The sequence below is a fragment of the Eptesicus fuscus genome, chromosome 4 (assembly GCF_027574615.1).
Source record: "Eptesicus fuscus isolate TK198812 chromosome 4, DD_ASM_mEF_20220401, whole genome shotgun sequence".
Taxonomy (NCBI): domain Eukaryota; kingdom Metazoa; phylum Chordata; class Mammalia; order Chiroptera; family Vespertilionidae; genus Eptesicus; species Eptesicus fuscus.
The window spans coordinates 1,094,994-1,117,196 of record NC_072476.1 but is presented as its reverse complement, the minus strand read 5'-3'; the positions used below and the strand labels follow the sequence as shown (position 1 = coordinate 1,117,196).

At 49.2% G+C, this 22,203-nt stretch overlaps 1 protein-coding gene across 1 annotated transcript in view; it reads left to right on the top strand.

Moving 5' to 3' along the window:
* Positions 1 to 22,203, top strand: part of DNAH3 (dynein axonemal heavy chain 3) — a 212,312-nt gene that overhangs the window by 156,665 nt on the left and 33,444 nt on the right. The window contains exons 41-50 of the mRNA XM_054714387.1: positions 6,816 to 6,919; positions 8,661 to 8,955; positions 11,094 to 11,273; positions 12,660 to 12,783; positions 12,874 to 13,030; positions 13,226 to 13,369; positions 14,573 to 15,239; positions 16,045 to 16,210; positions 19,331 to 19,547; positions 21,589 to 21,771. Coding sequence (XP_054570362.1) covers positions 6,816 to 6,919; positions 8,661 to 8,955; positions 11,094 to 11,273; positions 12,660 to 12,783; positions 12,874 to 13,030; positions 13,226 to 13,369; positions 14,573 to 15,239; positions 16,045 to 16,210; positions 19,331 to 19,547; positions 21,589 to 21,771 — 2,237 coding nt within the window. The remainder of the gene's footprint in view (positions 1 to 6,815; positions 6,920 to 8,660; positions 8,956 to 11,093; positions 11,274 to 12,659; positions 12,784 to 12,873; positions 13,031 to 13,225; positions 13,370 to 14,572; positions 15,240 to 16,044; positions 16,211 to 19,330; positions 19,548 to 21,588; positions 21,772 to 22,203) is intronic.

Here is a 22,203-nt window from a genome sequence, read left to right as displayed (position 1 = left end):
TTTGTCTCCACATTTTGGCTGCTTCCCTGTGTTTGTTACTATGTTTTGGGTAGAGCTACCATGTCTCCTGGAGTTGACAGAGTGGCCTTGTGTAGTAGGTGTTCTGCAGGGCCCAGTGGCTCAGCCTCCCCAGTCACCTGAGCTGGGCACTCTAGGTGCACCTCTGTGTGGGCTGTGCGCACAGACTTGTTGTAGTTGAGCCTGGATTGCTCTTTGTGTCACTGGGAGGAGTTGACCTCCAGGCCAAAGGGCTGTGAGAACCAGCTGCAACTACAGTGAAGAGCTGCTGTGCAGGAGACACCCCTATGGAGCAGGACTTGCTTCAGTGGGGCTTTGGTGCTCACTGAGTCTGCCCCTTGAGTGTGTAGTATGTGGATGTGTAGAGTTGTAATCTGGTGTGATATGACGCTGTCCACTGGGTGCACCGTCTCTTAGGTCTCCAGGGAAGTGCAAAGTCAGCCACTGCCTGGGCCACCTGGCAGGAGCTACAGAGCTATCTTCAGATGGCTACTATTTGTATTGAGCTAGGAAGTGCCCAGACGAGGCCCAGTTGTGAAGCAAGGCAGGCTGGTGCTAGTGCCAGGTCTTGGGCCTCTTATCGATAGGTATGTAGCACACTGACACCAGCTGTTGATTTTTTGAGAGATATTAGCAAAGTCTGAAGCCTAAGCCAAGAGAGGTCATTCATAGGGAAAAGCTGCTGCCATCAGCTTGGGTGGGGCTGAAAGTTGGATGAGGCAGGGTCTCAGGGGATCACTGGGATAAAGCCAATAGTGTGGGCCATGTTGACAGAATCTCAGATATGGCTGCCAGTCAGCTCTGTGACAGGGAGGTCCCAGCATAGGAACACCGACCCCTGTGAGCACCCCTGTCTTCGGAAAGCCACATCCAAGTTCCTGCCCCTGTGCCAGACAGTCCAGTTTCTCCTTGTATGTCCCTGGTTTACCCAATGCCACCACCCAGTGCTGGAGCTCAGAGGGAATAGGACTGTTTAACTTCATGTGCAAGCCTTTTAAGAGGAACTACTAGGTCTCCAGCAGCCTCCATGTCTCTGAGCCACAATCCCTACTGGTTTTTACAACCCAAAGTTACAGGGACTTCTCTTCCCAGCTTTGGAACCCTGGGGCTGGGACCCCTAGCTCCTCACAGGAAGCCTCCACAGAGACAATCTCCTACCCGATTAAAAAACACCACACGTCGCCCTAGCTGGTTTGGTCAGTGGATAGAGCGTCGGCCTGTGAACTGAAAGGTCCCGAGTTCGATTCCGGTCAAGGGCACATGCCTGGTTTGTGGGCTCAATTCCCAGTGGGGGACTTGCAGGTGGCAGCCAATCCATGATTCTCTCTCATCGTGGATGTTTCTATCTCTCCCTCTCCTTTCCTTCCTCTCTGAAATCAATAAAAAATATTTTTTTTAAAAAAACACCACACATGGGTGTTAGACCAGCCTGTTCCAAGCCTCTGCCCCTCCTACTAGTCTTGATGTGGTTTCTTCTTTACTTCTCTAGTTGTAGGACTTCCATTCAGCCAGATTTCAGGTGGTTCTGAATGATGGTAGTTCTGTATTTTAGTTGTAATTTTGATGTGGTTGTGGGAGGTGGTGAGTACCGGCATTTATCTATGCTGCCATCTTGGTTCTCCCACTTAGTTTTCTTTCTGATTGCTCATGATCTATTTATATAAAAGCCTAAGCGACCATTACAACTGAACAACTGGAACAACCAGAACTACTGGTGGACCAGTTGCTATGACATGCACTGACCATCAGGGGGAAGACGCTCAATGCAGGAGCTGCCACCTGGTGGTCAGTGTGCTCCCACAGCCAACCTCCCACAGCCAGCCAGCAGTGTCAGAGTCCGGCGTCCATTTCTTTTGTGCCTGGCCCGGCAACCGTCACCTCCTCTCCCAACCCCACCGGGGTCTTTGGGCCCCGGGCTTGGATGGGGAACTGGGAATGGGTGGCAGTGGATGCGGCCCCTTTCCCAGGGGCCCAAGGGCTGGCTCCCTCCTCAGGGCCAGCGACCAACCTCCCGCACCCCATCCCTCCCCCCCGGCTGGCAGGTCCCAATCAACCCACAGTCCCTCCCCTCGCCCCTCCCTCCAGCCAGCAGGCCCTGACTGGCCAAGCCCTAATTGGCCCTGATCACCGGCCAGGCCTAGAGAACCCACCCGTGCACAAATTCATGCACTGGGCCTCTAGTTGGTGTATAAAATGCAACTTGTTTCTGAATATTTATTTTGTATCCTGCTACTTTACTGAATTTATTTATCAGTTCTAGTAGTTTTTGGTAGAATATATAGGGTGCTCTATATACAATATCATGTCATCTGTACATAGTGACAGTTTTACTTCTTCCTTTCCAATGTGGATGCCTTTTATTTCTTTTTCTTGTCTGATCACTGTGACTAGGACTTCCAGTACTATGTGGAATAAGAGTGGTGAAAGTGGACATCCCTGTGTTGTTGCTGATCTTAACTTAAAGGAAACACTTTTAGTTTTTCCCTGTTGAGTATGATGTTTGGCTATGTGTTTGTCATGCATGTTCTTTATTATATTGAGATACATCCCCTCTATAATCACTTTTTTAATGCATTTATATCATAAACTAGAGGCCTGGTGCATGAAATTTCTACACTCAGGGGCATCTCTCAGCCTGGCCTGCACCCTCTCGCAGACTGGGAGCCCTCAGGGGATGTCTGACTGACAGCTTAGGCCCGCTCCCTGTGGGCCTAAGCCATCAGTCGAGGGAGCAGGCCTAAGACGTCAGTCAGACATCCTTAGTGCTGCTGCAGAGATGGGAGAGGCTCCCGCCACCACTACTGTGCTCGCCAGTGGTGAGCCTAACTTCTGGCACACTGACCACTGGGGAGCAGCTCCTGTGTTGAGTGTCTGCCCCCTGTGGTCAGTGCATGTCATAGCGACCAGTCATTCTGCCATTTGGTCAATTTGCATATTAGCCTTTTATTATATAGCACTAGAGGCCTGATGTACGAAATTCATGCAAGAGTAGGCCTTCCTGCCGAAACCGGTTTGGCTCAGTGGATAGAGCATTGGTCTGTGGACTGGAAGGTCCCAGGTTCGATTCCGGTCAAGGGCATGTGCATTGGTTGCAGGCACATCCCCTGGTGAGGGGTGTGCAGGAGGCAGCTGGTCAATGTCTCTCTCTCTCATCGATGTTTCTAGCTCTCTATCCCTCTCCCTTGCTCTCTGTGAAAAATCAATAAAATATATTTAAAAAAAAAAAAGAGAGAGTAGGCCTTCCTTCCCCCAGCTGTCAGCACTGGCTTCCCTCTGGCATCCAGGACCCGGGCTTCCCTCTGGCCGCTGGCAGGCACCCAGGACTAGGCTTCTCTCACAGCCCCAGCTTCATTCGGAAGGTCGTCCAAAAGGGCATCCGGAAGGATGTCCAGTGTAATTAGCATATTACACTTTTATTATTATAGATGGGTGCTGGATTTTGTCCAATATTTTTCCTCTATCTGTTAATATGATATGATTTTTATCCCTCCTTTTGTTTATGTGGTGTTTCATGTTAATTGATTTGCATATATTGTACCAACCTTGCATCCCAGGAATAAATCCCACTTGATCATGCTGTACAATCTCTTTAATGTATTGCTGGATTAACTTTGCTAATATATTGTTGAGGATTTTAGTACTTATATTCATCAGGGATATAGGTCTATAATTTTCTTTCTGGGTAGTGTCTTTATCTGGTTTTAGAGTTAGGATAATGCTGGCCTCGTAAAGAGCTTGGAAGTGTGCCTGCCTCTTGGGTTTTTGGGGTAGTTTGAGGAGGATAGGGGTTAGTGCTCTGAATGTTGTGAAACTTCCCTATGAAGCCATCAGGTTCCAGACTTTTGTTTCCTGGGAGGATTTTTTATTATTTAGTTTTATTACTGCTTCAATTCCATTGGTTGTTATAGGTCTATTCGGGTTTTCTAATTGAGTTTTGGAAAGTTGTATATTTCTAGGAATTTATCCATCTCAGTCAGGTTGTCTAATTTGTTGGCATATAGTTGTTCATAGCATTTTCTTACAATTCTTTTTATTTCTATGCTCTTTCATTTCTGATTTTGTTTATTGGGTCCTCTCTCTTTGTTTTAGGATGAGTCTTGTTTATCTTTTCAAAGAACCAGCTTAGTTTCATTGATCTTGTGTATTATTTTTTAGTCTCTATGCCATCTATTTTTTATAATTATTTGTCTCTTTTTCCCTATTTCTTAAAGGGGTCCTTTTAACATTTCTTGTAATGCTGGTTTGGTGGTAATGAACTTATTTAGAGTAAAGCAGTCTTTTAAAAGTTTGTAGGTAAGGTGATAAAACCATAGAATTAGAGGAAAAGAGGAATTGAAAAACCAAAGAAACAAGTTGAGAACCAAGCAGTACAATTAAAGATCTAATAAATGAGTTAGAACCAGCAAGGAATAAAGCATACAAGTCTAGACATCTAATAAATGACTTAGAGGAAAGGTTTAAGATAATTACTATTACTATAGAAGAGAAAGACATACATTAAAGCAATTATAAATAATTTGATTGCTATGGAGGCCAAGCAATGCTAATTGCTTAAGTTGGTAACCCAATAAAGAGTATAGCTACTGTATACAAGGATATAAACGCAGAAATATTTCCTAAAATGAAGAACTGTTTCTACAAATTGTAAGAATATGGTATGTTCCAAGAAAAATTGATACAGAATAACTGATCAAAAGAAATAAGTTGATTAAATTCTTGTACATCCAGTATCAAAAAGATTCCATCAGGCATCTCGATAGGAAATAAAGGGGCAAACCATCTGATGGGCCTCAGCAACGCAAACTTCCAGGATCTAGAAATAAAGCGTGGTCTGCGGGTTCTGAGGGAAAGGAACTGGGAGATAAGAATACTATTCTCCACCAAGGCACTCTTCAGATACAAAAGCAGTGCAGGCACCTTGATCAGGCAAAACTGAGAGAATGAGACCCTGTAAGTCCCATTTTGGATAAAGAAATAAAATCAGCCAACAAATAGACCAGGGGTCCTCAAACTTTGTAAACAGGGGGCCAGTTAACTGTCCCTCAGACGGTTGGAGGGCCAGACTATAGTTTTAAAAAAACTATGAACAAATTCCTATGCACACTGCACATATCTTATTTTGAAGTAAAAAAACAAAACGGCAAAAACACCCACATGTGGCCCGCAGGCCGTAGTTTGAGGACGCCTGAAATAGATGGATCAAAATAAAGAACTCTTACATGGTCTGTGTGAAAAGACTCGGGTTTGAGCAATGAATCTATTTAAATACGGACCTAAGGCTCAGAGCAGGAGAACTGTGGTGGAAGAACAAAAATGTGTTAGAAACCGGAGTCGGAGGTGGAGAGATGGAGGGAAGAGTGAGAGCTAATCACCACACAGTTCATAAAGGAATCAGTGAAATCGGCCTAACATTGAGTTATGTGTATTTACAGATGAAATACACTGTCAGGATTTGCTTCAAAATGCTCCAAAGAAAGAAGGAAGGAAGAGAGGGAGGAAGGGAGGGGAAAAAGGAAGGAAATTGAATATAGTGATGGGGAAATGAATGAGGCAAGAATTACGAAATATTGATAACTATTGAAGCTGGATAATGGGCACCTGGTTTATTATACTACTAGTAGCCCTGCGCATGAATCAGTGCACCAGTAGCTCGCCAGTAGCTTGCTGCCACCCTCCAGTAGCTCTCCACCCCTTACCCCGCCCTCCTGTAACGCCCCTCCACTCCCCTTCCCCTCCCCCATAGCTTGCTGCCCTGCCCTCTCCCGTAGCTCTCCGCTGCCTGCTTGTAGCTCACTGTCTCAACCTCCTGCTGATCTGTGATTCCGGTCGTTACTCGGTCGGTCGTTACACTTCACAGCATAACAACCATTTGCATATTACATCTTTATTATATAAGATGCTCCTCACCCTCATATATTTTTAAATTTTTGACAGTGAAAAGTTAAAACACTATCACAAAATTAGATTAAATGATCTTTTAAAATATGTTTTTATTGATTTTTTAGAGAGAGAAGAAGGTAGAGGGATAGAGAGATAGAAACATTGATGAGAGAGAAACACCCATCAGCTGCCTCCCGCAGGCCCCCTACAGGGGACGGAACCTGCAACCCAGGCACGGGCCTGACCAAGAATGGGACCAGAAGCCTCTTGGTTCACAGGTGGATGCTCACCCACTGAGCCACACTGGCCAGGCTGAATGATTTTGTAAAGCACAGTGTCTTTAACCCCTTAATAACTTCAGTTATTTTTCTAAATTATTGTTTTAGAAGTTTCTCTTTATGAAGCAGTTTCTCTTGTAGTGAATAATGACTTATCTCAAGTTCAGTCAGTTCTTTAGTCCATGTTGGCTCTGAGAGATTTAAGTAAAACTGAACATCTTTATTTAAAAACAGAACATGTCAAGTGATCCCATTCTTATAAAAGCCTTTCTTTGATCTGTCTGCCCTTCCATCTCACCGTGCTGTGCGCCGAGGGAGAAGGCCATCAGAAGTTAGTCCTGGATGTAAGGGTTAGAGTGATGGATTGCTTTCTTTTTTTGTTATTTTTAAGACTTGCTGTTTACTTTATTAAAACTAGTTTAACTCTCTGCACAGAGCACCTATTGTTCTTACACAAGTGATAAGGTCATCACTCTTTAGAAGCACTGCTCCAGTTCACGCAGGTGCCGCAGGGAGTAAGCTTCGCACGACTGTGCCCCGCGTACGGACACGGTGCGGGAGCCTCCGGATGCGGCAGCGGCTCCTCAGTGCGACGTGTGAGCCGTGTGCTAACGGCCTGTTCTGTTTCTCCGAGTCCAGGGAGCATCTATGACTTTTACTTCCTCAAGCAAGGCGGCGGGCACTGGTACACGTGGACCGAATACATCACCAAAGAAGAGGAGAACATCCCCGCCAACGCAAAGGTAAAGAGGGGCTGGCCCTGGAACTCTGCTTTCCGAAAGGACCCACATCCTCCGAGGTGAACGCAGGGACCGCAGTTCTGTGTCCGCATTTTAAAGAACTTCCTTCAGGAAAGGCCAAAGTGCGTGGGCGGAGCCTGGAAGCACGGGCTCCTCACTCCGCCTTCATCCTTTGCCTCCGTCCACTCAACTACAAACAGCAGAAAAATGCTTCCGTGATGGTTGTAAGAATTGGAGACAATATACGTGAACACGTGGCACACACTCTGTGCAAACCAACAGTGGCTGCGTTCTGATCACTACCATTGTCATTATCGGTCATGACAGGCATTGCGGTATTATGGTATCTCAGGGACCTCAGGCAAAAGGACACCTGCCTTTGTTTAAGCCCCTGAGGACTTCCTGGATCCGCATTCTCAGCAGCACAGGGTCTGGCTCAGCAGCACAGGGTCTGGCTCAGCAGCACAGGGTCTGGCTCAGCAGCACAGGGTCTGGCTCAGCAGCACAGGGTCTGATTAGCTTGTCTGGTTGGCAGATGACTCAGCTCACTGACACTTCCTCCTCCTTTCCCTGTGGAACGTTTATCTGGGGGTGCACGTTTATGACTCTGTGTAGCATCTGGTGACATGACTTACCTCTCTGGGTGATCGCAGATGGTTCAGGCCCTGGGTGGGTGGAGACGGCGCATAGGAAAGTGGGAATATTGTCATGTCAGACACAGGCAGGACCAGAGTGGCTGTGCTGAGTTCAGGGCCCACCCCGGGGGCTGAGTGTGGTGAGGACCCCCCACCCCAGCAGTGAGACCCTAAACTTTAATTCTCCTTAAGGAGCTTGGTCACCTGAACTCCAGGGGTTTCAAATCTTGCTGAATTCATACAAATAAAAGAGTCCCGTGCCGAAAATATATTCAGTTCGGCTGCACATTTTCCCCTTGTCCCTGACAATAAAAATCCATGAAACCCAACTTGCTATAAATTCCCAGTCTTGATAGCAAAACCTGGTTCTGCATTCGCATTACCTATGGGCTCTGTCTTTGGACAAGTGAGCAGCAATCCTCCAGCCTCAGTTTTCTTCATCTGAAAATTTGAGCTAAGTCCACACCTGACTCAGAGGGTTACTGGGAAGACTGTCGGGATAACAGCAGAACATCCTTGCTCAGCACCTATCAATTCTCATCCTCTCTGCTGCAATGCCCTCGGCATCTAATCCCTTCCCTTCCATCCAATTACTTACCGAAAAAGCCAAGCCTTTGTCTCCCAGCATGCACCGCGCCACCCTGCTGCACAGACCAAGCTGACCCCTTTCACAAACCCCAGTGTGAGGATGCTCCCCGGAGCTGAGCCCAGCACACACACACACACACACACACACACAGGAGGCTTCACCGTGAGAGGCCTGCCCCTGCCTCTGCCCCAGGGAGGCCACATGGAAGATGACAGGGCCGGTCCAGGGAGGCCAGCTAAGCCAGGGTGCTGTACTCAGAGTAACAGGGTTCCAGGAGCCACGGCCAAGCCCGTAGAGTCCGGCTGGGGTCTGAGTGCCAGGAAATCTCATTTCATTTTAAACCAGCTCAATGGACGAGGTGCCGTCACTACCCCATTTCCCAGGGTAATAAGCTAAGCTCCTGGGCCTATTAAATACTCGCTCAAGGTGAAAGAGAGAAGGGATGGAACGAAGTCTTCTGAATGCTGAGGCCCAGCCTCCTGGGCCAGTACCAAGGCTCTCCCATGTCTTTGTGGTACAGGTCTCAGAACTCATCATCCCCACCGTGGAGACGGCCCGGCAGTCCTTCTTCCTGAAAACCTACCTGGACCATGAGATTCCAATGCTCTTTGTGGGACCCACAGGCACCGGCAAATCAGCTATCACCAACAACTTCCTCCTCCACCTTCCCAAAACTATCTACCTGCCCAACTGCCTCAATTTTTCTGCCAGGACCTCAGCCTATCAGACCCAGGATATCATCATGTCCAAGCTGGATCGGCGGCGGAAGGGCCTCTTTGGGCCCCCCATCGGGAAGAAGGCGGTGGTGTTTGTGGGTAAGGCGCAGGCCTGGATGCCACCAGGCTCCTCCCCTCTCGACTGCCGGTCCACTCTGCAGTCCTTCTCTCTCTGACGGATAAAATATTTCCCGTTAATAAAATTTAGTACTTCTTCCTTCCCCTCCTCCCTTTCTCCCTCCCTCTCTTCCTCCTTCCTTCCCTTTCTTCCTTCTTTAATTTTGCTTTTTCTTCTGACTCCTTCCATTACCAAGTATTTGTTGTACGTGCCAAGTTTTTATTAACTTTTTAAATATGTTTTTATTGATTTCAGAGAGAGGAAGGAGAGGGAGACATCAAAAATGAGAGAGGATAATTGATCAGCTGCCTCCTGCATGCACCCTACTGGGGATCAAACCCACAGTGGGGCTTGTGCCCTGACTGGGAATCAAGCCATGACCTCCTGGTTCATGGGTCGATGCTCAACCACTGAGCCGCACCAGCGGGCAGCCAATGTTTTAGTCTGTGAGACATGGTCCAGGCCTCCTTGCCTGAGCCAGGCTCCCAGCTTCTCCCTGTGGGGAGACGCAGGTCCAGAAGGGACTGTGGTGTTGGGCCTGTTGCATCTCCAAAAGCACACACACTTGTGAAAAGATCCGTACTCCGTTTTGTGTCAGATAAATATGTTATCAGTACGTGAAGAAACCCAATATTTGCTCAAAAATGTGAAATAACACATTGATGTTTCCCAAGATTTTACCTGTTTACAAAGCACTTCCTCACTCATCTCAGTTGAACTCCACAACCCTGTGAGGTCATTAACTGCCATTCTCATTTTGCTAGTCATTCATTGAGGCTCCAGAAGGTTCAATTCCCTGTTCAGAGTGAAACGACTGGAAAATTCTGGAGCTGTGGCCCAAGCCCAGGATTTTGGGTGCCAAATACATCTTGACTAGAGCCCCATTTACTTATAGTGGCGCCCTGCTCTTCTGAGCTATCTCGTTGCCTTTAAAATTCATGTATTGCCCCGCTGGGTGCTCAGTTGGTTAGGGTCGGACCAATAGGCAAGGTCGTGGGTTTGAGCTCTGGTCAGGGCACTTACAAGAAGCAACCAATGAGTGCATCACTGCACAGAACAACACATCAGTGTTTCTCTCGCGCCCTTCTCCTCTCTCTCAAATCAATTTTTAAACTGCACATATTGATAATGAACATTGCATATATTTGTATCCTTGCCAGCTAACATCAGCTCTTTAAAGGCAGGGATCTTTTTAATTTTATTTTCCTTTCTTTTTCTTCCAACCTGTTTTCCCTTCCTATTTTTATGGTATGTCCAAAAACAGGCTGGGTGGTAAATACACAATACAATATACAGATGATGTGTTATAGAATTATATAGCTAAAACCTATATAATTGTATTAACCAATATCGCCTCAATAAATTCAATTAAACATTTTTTAAAAAAACAGTTTAAGCTTTGCAGCCAAGCAGATGGAGGTTGAAATCTCACTTTCAACCCCTATGCACATTGTGACCTACCTCCCAGGGCCCTCAGGTCCTCACCTCCAACATAACCGTGAAGCGTCTTCCTGACAAAGTCTTTATTTGGACTAGATAAGATCATCGGTACAAGACTCCTACAATGCCACCTTTCCCAAGCGGGGCGCTCGGCTGTGTTGTGTGGGGAGACATTAAGCTCCACTGTACTGCGCGCCCTCTCTGTGCAGAGACTGGGCGATCGCTCCCGGGACGTCAGCTCCTGCACTGAGGAGTCACAGTCTGTTCCCGCCATTGGAGCTTGTCCACCAAAACCTTAGTCCAAAGCCTTGCTCCACACCTGCTGGTCAAATTAAATACCCTGTTAGCTGGGATGTGGCTGTCTTCCCTACATCTCCCCAGAAATCATAGCCCCAGAAATTAAAATGTCTAACACACAGTAGACAATCAGCATGTTTTGTTGGAGGGAATGGGAAAAGGTTAAATGCCTGTGATGCCAATCCTGCAGCCCTAAAGTCACAGTGGCAGAACCAGGGGAACCTCTTCCTGTAGGTCAAACGTCCGTGGGCCGCGCCCGGCCCAGAGTGGGGGTGAGACACTGGCTGTGGACTCTCCCGAGGAGGAAAGAGTCTTCTGCTGCGTCCTGTGAGAGCAGAGGGTCCCCTAAACTGACAGCGTGTGGCCCTGGCTTCTTCCCCAGATGACCTCAACATGCCAGCCAAAGAGGCGTACGGGGCCCAGCCCCCCATTGAGCTCCTGCGGCAATGGATGGACCACGGTCACTGGTTTGATAAGAAAGACACAAACAAGCTGGACATCGTGGACGTGCTGCTGGTGACAGCCATGGGCCCCCCCGGGGGAGGGAGAAATGACATTACTGGTACGTAAAAGAGGAGCTTATTCCTCTCCTCCCTACCCACCCTGCCTGCCGAGCCAGGCACCTCGGCACTCTGTTCTGGTGGAGGGAGGAGGGAAGTGTGTGCGGCCGTGGCCAGGGCGGGCTGGGCCAGCTCCAGGGAGCAGCATCGGAAGACTTCATGTTGGAAGTTGTGGAAATAGGACAAGGAGAGGTCCAGAGAGTCTCAAATGCAAAGGAGAGTTCAGGCGCCACACGTGTTCCCGGGAGGCCAGCCAGGTGTTCCCCGCGGGGGTGCAGGACCGTCGCCTGTGGTGTTTATCACTCTTCACATTGCCAAAGGGGGCGCAACTCACCCGGAGCGAAATAATAATAAATAATAATGAACAAATAAGTGAGACGCCCTCCCATCATCGCCTCATCTAACAGCTGAGGAATATACATCCTGGCATAAGAATCTCAGTACCATTTCCAGACTTCCGGTTCTGTGGCCTCCTCATCTGTGAGAGAGGAAAATGGGCTGGTGACCGTATTTGGTACACCGTGTACCTGAGGGTGCACACTCAAAATGATCACTATCAAGGCATACACTAGTAACATTACTGGACATTAAAGAAAAAGAAAAAAATCCTTTTGGGCATTTAGGCAAAAAAGAACACCTGATGGATAAGCAAAATCAAGGTAGGTTATCTTCAGACTTCTCAACTGCAATGCTTTACACCATAAGAAAATAGAATATTTAGGGTACTCATGGGAACAAAATTAGAGTCAAGAATGTTATAGTCAGCAAAGCTGGCCTTTAAGTATAAAAGCAAAACTGTTATCAACATGCAAGAACTCAGAGGCTTTTTCCATAAGCCCTTTTTGAGTAATCTACTGGAAATGGGTTTCAGATTATCAAAATTACTATGAATTATATCTCAATAAAGCCAAGATATAGATATAGATGCATAGCTATCTAACATAGACAGATGTACATATGTAAGGGACCAAACTACCAGCAGTTGGTTTGGGGAAGAATGGGTTTGGTGTGTAGGCGGACGTGGCAGGCGATGCGCCCTTTCTATAAGAGTATCACAACTGCTTGACTATCTTGCGGTGATCTCGTGTGCCTTTCTGTTTAGAAGCAAGTGTGACTCCGCTCCCCGAGCTGCCACGGTCCGGGCCCAGGCTGACTGCATCCGCCCAGGCAGCGGAGCAGCAGTGCCACTGTCACCCTTGAGCCCTTGCAGTGTGACTAGTGGGACTGGGAAAACCAACTCGTAATGTTAGTTGTTACTCGTTAATTTAAGCTGAAATAGCCCCGTGGCGAGAGGCGGCCATAGCACACACAGCCGGGTGGGCGGCAGAGGGAAGCGGCTCCGTGCGGAGCGCCAGGCCAGGAATGGAGGGTGTGCACGTGTCTTCCAGGGCGATTCACCCGCCACCTGAATGTCATCTCCATCAACGCCTTTGAGGACGACATTTTAACCAAGATTTTTAGTTCCATTGCTGACTGGCACTTTGGGAAAGGATTTGACGTGATGTTCTTAAGGTAAGAGGTTGCTGTGTCTTCCAGGATATTGGTCTGGGGCCCTCAGCTCTGGCCTCTCCTTGACTGGCCTACCTTCTCCTTCCTCCCAAGGTATGGAAAGATGCTGGTACAGGCTACTATGACGATTTACAAAGCTGCCGTGGAGAATTTCCTGCCGACTCCCTCCAAGTCACATTATGTCTTTAACCTGCGGGACTTCTCCCGGGTGATCCAGGGGGTGCTGCTCTGTCCTCACTCCCACCTGCAGGTCAGCGCGGTCGCTTCTGTTACCAAGGTCACTCCACACTCCTAGCAACCAGAGCTAACTTTCCTACGTGTCGAATCTGTGCGAGGCCTTGTGCCTAACATTTTGAAAGCATGATCTTGTTTCCTTCTCACGCCAGCCGGGATTTGAGAATTGCCCCCTCCGCACATCACTCAGACAACCACCTCTGCTTTCCAGGACGTGGAGAAGCTCATCCGGCTTTGGGTTCACGAGGTCTATCGGGTTTTCTACGACCGGCTGATTGACGATGAGGACAGACACGTCTTCTTCAACTTGGTGAAGGAGACCACCTCGAATTGCTTCAAGCACACCATGGAGAAGGTCAGCCAGACCCTGTGAGCATTGGCCTCAGAAATGGTCCCAAACACTTGACCATGTTAGTCTGAATCCAGGTTCCCGTCCCAGGGGACACTCTCAGTCTGCTCTCTGACCCTAAAGCAATAGCACTGAGCCAACGAGCCACTTGATTTGGTGACATACCACTAGTCCCAACTGTGCTCCACTTTCCTGGTAACTTACAGGGTTGGAACCATTCAAGTGATTGGCTATTTGATGTTATTGTTTATACATATCCCGGGTCAAATTAATGTGTGAGCTGAGAAAGGAACCATAAGTTTTCATGGTTTGATTGAGGCCCTGGTAAACCCAAGTGAAAGATTGTCATGATTTCCCATTCGTACATTTTTTCTCTTTCCCATTTTATATATTTTTTAAAAAGTTGTTTTAAGAATCAACTAGTTCTACCTGTATTTTTTAAAATTCTTATCCAAAGATATGTTTATTGATTTTAGAGAGAGGGTGAGGGGAAAAGAGAGAGACATCAATTGGTTGCTGCTTGTACACACCCAGTTCAGGGACTGAACCTGTAACCCAGGCATGTGCCTTGACCAGGGATTGAACAAACCATGTTTTGGTGCATGAGATACACCAAATATTAAACACTTAAACATTTTAATGATGCTCCAAGCAACTGAGCCACACTGGCCAGGGCTCATTCTACCTCTATTTCTAAGAAGCTGTGATTTCTCCATAGAAAAACTGCAAAAGTGTTTTCACATTGCAGCCAGAGGCCAGGAACAGAGCCCCCTCCCCCCCCCCCCCCCCCCCCGGTGTAATGCAGGAAGCGGAAGCATCTAATACATTCCTACTCTGGGCACCGAGTGGGGCCAGGGGAAGCGCCTGTACCTCTATTTGGTGAAGGAGCAAGTACTTTTAAAAATGGTGTCTTCCTTTGAGGCCTGTGGGGAATCTTACAGTCTGACCACCAGTGTTTTCTTAACTACTTAGCAAGCATGACCCTTGCTTTACATGCCTTTCACTAATGTCCTTCCATCATAGTCTTTACAACCATCAGACCCACGTATCATGGTTTGTTTTGTTTTCTAAACTGTTAATGAACCATGACTTTGAAGGATGCGCTTAAGGGAGACAAGCTCACCTCCTGTTCCCTTCCTCTATACCTCCCGTTGCCATCCTGGTTGGGCCACTGGCTCAGTGCCTGGCTGGGACTTACCTTTTCCACAGGTTCTCATCCACCTATCACCCACTGGAAAGATCGTCGATGATAATATCCATAGCCTCTTTTTTGGAGATTACTTCAAACCAGATAGCGACCCCAAAATCTATGATGAGATCACAGACCTGAAACAGCTCACGGTGGTCATGGAGTACTACCTCGATGAGTTCAACAACGTCAGCAAGGCCCCCATGTCCTTGGTCATGTTCAGATTCGCCATTGAGCACATCTCCAGGATCTGCAGGGTCCTGAAGCAGGACAAAGGCCACTTGCTCCTGGTGGGCATCGGGGGCAGTGGGCGGCAGAGTGCCAGCAAACTGTCCACATTCATGAACTCATACGAGCTGTACCAGATCGAGATCACCAAGAGCTACTCAAGCCTCGACTGGCGGGAGGACCTGAAGAAGATCATGCTGCAGGTCGGCGTGGCCACCAAGAGCACCGTGTTCCTTTTTGCTGACAACCAGGTCAAGGACGAGTCCTTTGTTGAGGACATCAACATGCTTCTGAACACAGGCGACGTGCCCAACATCTTCCCTGCGGACGAGAAGGCTGACCTTGTCGAGAAGATGCAAACAGCAGCCAGGACAGCAGGCGAGAAGATTGATGTCACCCCTCTGTCTATGTATAACTTCTTCATTGAGCGGGTGAAGAAGAACCTTCACATTGTCCTTGGTGAGAAGGGAGAGACCCACGCAGGCCGAGCCACTTACCTCCCCAGGCCTCACCTCTGCAGCCTTCTAACCAGGCTCTCTATGTCCACTCTTGTCCACTCCAGACCTTTCTGTCCCACTGGGCCAGGATGGGGTTTTCTCATAGATTGCAAATATGATCATTGTATATTCACACACATACATGCATGGCCAAGCATTAAAACACTTAAATTGCTTTCTATTAGGATGAAGACCCAAATTCCTCCCCTGTGGTTTTATAAGGTCCCCTGCCCAACTGTCCTTATAGCCTCCCCACTCTGGTCTCAAACCAAGTTTCCCTCCCTTTCTCCTTCAGCCACACTGACCTTCTCACACATCAACCTGTGCACCACACTTTCTCTACCACCTTGAATCTAAATAAAAAATGAATGACATTTGGGGTATAGACCCCAAAATTTGTGGCCGGATGGGATGGAGACAAGCTGATGCCTCCATACCTCTGTAAGGAGCTGTGTACGAGAGCCGTGGCAAGTAGGTCAAAGGGCTCAAATCACTCTGGCAAATGGACCCTAAGGATCTGGAAGGGACAATAATAGGAATGGGAGACCAGTCACTGAATTCCCATCACAGGACTTCATGAAATATTCCATGACTCCCCTCCCCACACACACACACACTTCCCAGGCACTCATCATGACTGTTCCCAGTGACAGCCCTGGGGCACAGCAGGGAGCATGCCCACTCACCAGAGTCCTTGGTAAGACCCAAGGGGGTCTGCCCTGGGCCTCCGTGGAGGAAGGGGACTAACAAGGTCTGTTTCTCATTAGCCATGAGCCCAATTGGGGATGCCTTTCGGAACCGCCTAAGAATGTTCCCTTCACTCATCAATTGCTGCACTATTGATTGGTTCCAGTCCTGGCCCACGGATGCCCTGGAGTTGGTGGCTAACAAATTTCTGGAAGATGTGGAACTTGATGACAATATTCGAAAAGCGTAAGTGTTAGCTGCATTTTATTACCCCAAGCATATATTCCAAATTGAAAATCCAGATATTGGCTTTATTCTTGTTTTAAGATTTCTCAATTTAGATTTAAAAGTCTTATACTTTTAATCACACTTAGTTAGCTAATTAATAAAAACACTTTTAAATCACATTTAGTTAGCTATTTAATAAATAAAACGTTTTTAAATTGCATTTAGTAAATAAAATTTACTAAATTCTATTTAATAAATAAAACATTTTAAAATTGCATTTAGAAATTTACTAAATTCTATTTAATAAATAAACATTTTTAAATTGCATTTAGTTAGCTATTTAATAAATAAAACGTTTTTTTCTGAAAAAGAGTAAAACTGTATTTTTCGGGATTGTCCTGGGAATGTACTATTGCCACAGCTTTAAGAACCCGAATACAGTAGGCCCTCGGGTTACGTGGGAGATCCACTCCTACGGCAACATAAGACGATTTTCGCCGTAAGTCGGAACCCACCTACATAAGCACCTGCATCACTCACATGGAGCTCATACACAGCAGTAATGAAGTGACACAGTAAAAAAAAATGTAAAAGATAACAATTCCTGACCTTCACTTGTGGTAAATAAATAATGAAAACATAAAGCACATATGTACATACATCGAAATGACGGAACTTTTTTTTAATAAATAATCTAGAGGCCCAGTGCACGAAATTCATGCATGGAGGGGGGGTGTCCCTCAGCCCAGCCTGCACCCTCTCCAATCTGGGACCCCTCAAGGGATGTCCGACTGCCCATTTAGGCCTGATCCCAGTGGGCAGTCGGACATCCCTCTCACAATCCAGGACTGCTGGCTCACAACTGCTCGCCTGCCTGCCTTCCTGATTGCCCCTAACCGCTTCTGCCTGCCAGCCTGATCACCCCCTAACCACTCTGCTGTCAGCCTGATTGATGCCTAACTGCTCCCCTGCCAGCCTGTTTGCCCCCAACTTCCCTCCTCTGCCGGCCTGGTCACCCCTAACTGCCCTCCTCTGCAGGGTTGATCGCCTCCAACTGCCCTCCCTTGCAGGCCTGGTCTCTCTCAACTGCCCTCCCTTGCAGGCCTGGTGCCTCCCAACTGCCCTCCCCTGCTGGCCATCTTGTGGTGGCCATCTTGTGTCCACATGGGGGAAGCATCTTTGACCACATGGGGGCAGCCATATTATGTGTTGGAGTGATGGTCAATCTGCATATTGCTCTTTTATTAGATAGGATAAAGGCCTGGTGCAGGGGTGGGAGCCAGCTGGTTTGCCCTGAAGGGTGTCCCGGATCAGAATGGGGGTTCCCTCAGGGCATGGGGTGGCCTGAGCAAGGGGCCTGTGGTGGTTTGCAGGCCAGCCACACCCCCTGGCGACCCAAGCGGAGGCCCTGGTATCTGGAATTTATTTACCTTCTACAATTGAAACTTTGTAGCCTGGAGCAGAACCAAGACTCCTGCTCGATCCGTGGCCGGCAGCCATTTCTGTTGGGGTTAATTCACCTTCTATAATTGAAACTTTGTAGCCTGGAGTGGAGGCCTAGGCCAGCCAGGGCAGGTGGAAAGCTTGGCTTCCTCTGTTGCTGGGGGCAACCCTGGCCTGCTCTCTCCAGACCCGTTGTTGCCGCCATTTCTGTTTGGATTTGCTTACCTTCTATAATTGAAACTTTGTAGCTTGAGTGGAGGCTTAGGCTTGCAAGGGCAGGCGGAAAGCTTGGCTTCCTCCGTTGCCTGGGAAACCTTGCTCTCTGTGGCTGTAGCCATCTTGGTTGGGTTTATTTGCATATCTGCTCCTGATTGGCTGGTGGGTGTGGCTGGTGGGTGTGGCTTGTGGGTGTGGCAGAGTTAGGGTCAATTTGCATATTACTCTTTTATTAGGTAGGATGGGAGATGGCGACGTAACCATGAAACAACATACGTCAAGTCCGATGTAACCCGAGGACTGCCCGTATAGTGATATCATTACTCTGCTGTCTTAGAGCTCTTATTCTCAGCAGGGCAGCCTCTGCCAGGGCCAGGGGGTAGAATGGGTTCTTAAGGGTAAAGAACCCATCTACTTTTGATGTGCAAAGCACAGATCCACGAAAACAAATAAAAAGCTGGGCTAAGGGAAGAGATAAGACTGTCAAACCCTGGGTGCCCCATGAAGGCCTGGGCCGTGCCACTGCATTGTTTGCCTCTATGTCCTTAGTGCCTGGCAGGGGCCTGGGTCTGCTGTTGGGTGAATGGTGGGACATGAAGAAGCAGGCAGGGTTCGGAGTGGGCATGGCTTTCAGTTCTGTCTTAACAACGTTGGACTTTGTTCTGTAGGCCAGAAGACTTAGCCTGGGTCTGTAGGCCCATGAATAGAACTCTGGGGGTGGGTGAATATGAATGGGGGAAATCTGCATCTCATTCTCACGTCCAGCTGGGATTTTGCATTTTCTTCCATGACGAATGTAGGCAGTAAACTCAGTAGTATTAGCAGGACCTGTGACTTTGTTACCAATAAAAATAACATGGGCTTTTTCATAGTCATTACAGATATTTCCTTCAAAATTATGGTAGCTTCCAGCATGCTGCCCAATGTTATTCAATGCAGCAGTTAGCAAACTATGATTCCTACAGGTCCAGTTGTGTGTGTTTTTTGTTGTTGTTTTTTGTTTTTGTAAATAAATTGTATTGGAACCACGCCCCCCTTTTCAGACACAACAGCAGAGTTAAGTAGTTGCAGCAGAGAAAAAGTTTGCTGACCCCTGCTAAGCATGTATGTGACTATAGAACAAATTTGGTTTTTAAAGTATTTTGAAAAACTCTATTTCAACGTAGTTGTTTTCCTGTGTGATCCTGTTTTACTTTCTGTATTTGCAAGCATCATTCTGCGAAGTCCGAGGCTTTGTCAGGACCCAAGGTCAGAGCTCCTGCCCAGCCTGGTGACCACAGAGTGACAGGAGGTTAGGGCCACCTGATCCCAGGTCGTTCCTAAAAACATAACCCTCTCCAATCCTCCCGGTGGCTCTGCTGACCAACGTCGAAGGACTGGGATTCCGCGGGCCCACCCAGGGCGCCTGCGCACACCCTTGCGTCTGTACCCAGAGCCGCGCTGGTGTCTCTGGCCTCACCCGCCCCCTCTGCCCGGCAGGGTCGTCTCCATGTGCAAATACTTCCAGGAGAGCGTGAAGGAGCTGTCGCTCGACTTCTACAACACGCTCCGCAGACACAATTACGTCACACCCACCTCCTACCTCGAGCTGATCCTCACCTTCAAGACCCTCTTGAACAGCAAGAGGCATGAGGTCGACATGATAAGGAGCCGCTACCTGACAGGCCTGCAGAAACTCGAGTTCGCAGCTTCCCAGGTGAGAACGCCCTGTGGAGCCGCGGAGGCCGAGGTGGAGGGCGCAGGGGCTGGTCCAGGTGACGCCTTCGGGGGCGGGGGCGGGGGGAGGCTGGTCCAGGTGCCGCCTTCGGGGGGCTGGAGGGGTGGGGCTGGTCCAGGTGCCGCCTTCAGGAGGTGCCCCCAGCATCCCCGCCTGCAGGGCGCCCTCGCGGCCTCCTCCCACGCCCAGCACATTGAGTTGTCTTTACTCAAGATTTTGGTAGTTTGTTCATCGTGGATTTGGGGCATTAATTTTGACTTAAAATATTGCAACAAAATACTATTTATCAGGGTGCTAGTTTTCTGGTGCCCCCTTGAACATTGTGCCCAAGGTGAGTGCCTCGCTGGCCTACCCTGGCCCTGGCCCTGCCAGGGGCCACTAGGCAGGATAAGGCCCTGGTTAGTAGCAGGCTCTGTGCAGTCAGAGTCCTGGGCTCCAATCCCAGCTCTCAACTCACCTGCCTCCTGGGGCTCAGTGTCCTCTTCTGTTAGGTGAAAGTCTGTGCTTTGTAGAGCTATCACGAGGATTTGAAAAGCTGACACAAATACCAAATGCCTGGCATGTGAATTTGTATTCATTTGTGCTCAGACAGGCCCTCTTGACCAGCCATCTAACGTGAGGGCCACATTAAGACAGGGTTTTCAGCACCAACAGAGGTCCGAGACAACCGAATGTTTGCCAGTAGGTTGGCCCGTTGCTGAGCCCAGCAAATCCATGGACTCTGCAGCCCAGGGCTGGGAAGGAGGGAGGGGCATCCTTCGTGCTCTGTTTGGCGAGCTGGGTCCAACCGGACCCTTTGCTTTTAGAGAGAGAGGATGAAGGTGCCAGGTGACATCCCGTGAGCCTCTGCAGGCCCAGTGCTGTGCACAGGAAAGCTCACTCAGAGACCCCAAGACGCAGACGGGCCAGGCCACTTGCCCACAGTCACGCAGCCCAGTGAGCCAGTGCCCCCAGAGGCCAGGCCGGAACTGAGAGTCAGACCCGCAGGGTCCAGAGCCCGTGTCATGGCCAAGCCCAAGCCAGGGCGCCTGCTTCTCTCCCCGCGCTTCCCAGGCCTCAGCACAAGGTCACAACCCCTCTTCACATAGGGACGCGGAACCAGGGCCAGTGGGTGGGACTGCCGGGGGGTGGGGGAGCCCCAGCTCTGCATCAGGAACATCTGATGCATTGAGTTGCCTGTGAAATGGCACTCCTCCCTCAGCAGCAGCCAGCGCCCCGTCAGAGGTGCTCACACCGCTCAGATGTTTGGGAGAGGAAAACGGCCTGCAGGTTCCTTCCATCCCACGCATCTCGGCCACACGTGCTTCCTTCACAGACTTTGAAACAATGGAGGCTTTTCCTGGCTGGGCGCTTGTTTGATTAGGGCAGTGGTTCTCAACCCTCCTAATGCCGCGACCCTTTAATTCAGTTCCTCATGTTGTGGTGACCCCCAACCATAAAACTATTTTCGTTGCTACTTCATAACTGTAATTTTGCTACTGTTATGAATCGTAATGTAAATATCTGTGGTTTCCGATGGTCTTAGGCGACCCCTGTGAAAGGGTCGTTCGACCCCCAAAGGGGCCACGACCCACAGGTTGAGAACCGCTGGATTAGAGCGTCACCCAGATATGCCAAGGCTACAAGTTTGATCCCCGATCTCAGCACATACAGCAAACAAAGCACAAATACATGAACAGCAAATCGATGTTTCTCTCCCTCTTCTCAAACAAATGAAAGGATGGATAAGTAAAGCAGATTCCCCCTAACTGGCTCTTGCTCTCCCTCTCCTGCCCCAACACGAGAAGGTGGGCTCAGCCTGAGAAAGGCCTTCTGATAGGTTTTCAGTTTCTGTGTCGAGTGCCGAGCAGGTGCCGGTACCTGCAGCGCCTGGTGTGAACCGTGACTGAGCACGGAAAGATCAGAGGCGACTCCAGCCAACAACAGGCCCGTTAAAGTGAACTCTCTGCAGATACGTAGGTTGGAGGGTGGTTTCCAACCTGCTTCTCGGTCATTTTCCTCACGCTCCGTCCCTTGCTAGGTGGCCGTCATGCAAGTGGAGCTGACCGCTCTCCAACCCCAGCTCATCCAGACGTCCGAGGAGACCGCCAACATGATGGTGAAAATCGAAGAGGAGACCATCGAAGCCGATGCCAAGAAACTCCTGGTGCAGGCGGACGAAAAGGAGTCCAACGCGGCCGCCGCCGTGGCTCAGGGCATCAAGGTACAAAAGGCCGGGGCAGGGGAGCCCCAGCTCGGGGACGTGTGTGGTCGCCGTCCTGCAGATGAGAAAAGTGAGGCTTGGAAAGGCGGGCGGCTGTCCCAGCAGCGCAAGCCCCTGGGCGGTGAGCGCACTCCCGACCCCGCGGAGGCCAGGGAGCGGGCCGTGTGGGAAGTCTGGCTCCTCAGAGTCAGGCCCACACGACCCGGTATGACCGGCCCTCGTCTCCAGGAGTCCTCACTCCGCTTCGGCCACGCTGGCCTCCTGGCTGCTCCTTACAAAGACACACGGCACTCCCACCCCGGGCCCTGCACCGGCTGGCGGCTCTGCCGGGAAGCTCCTCCTCCAGACGGGACACCTCCTCCTCCATCACGTCTGTGCTCACGTGTGCCTGGCATGTCGTAGGGTGGGGCGAACGTTGGTTGGAGGACAGAT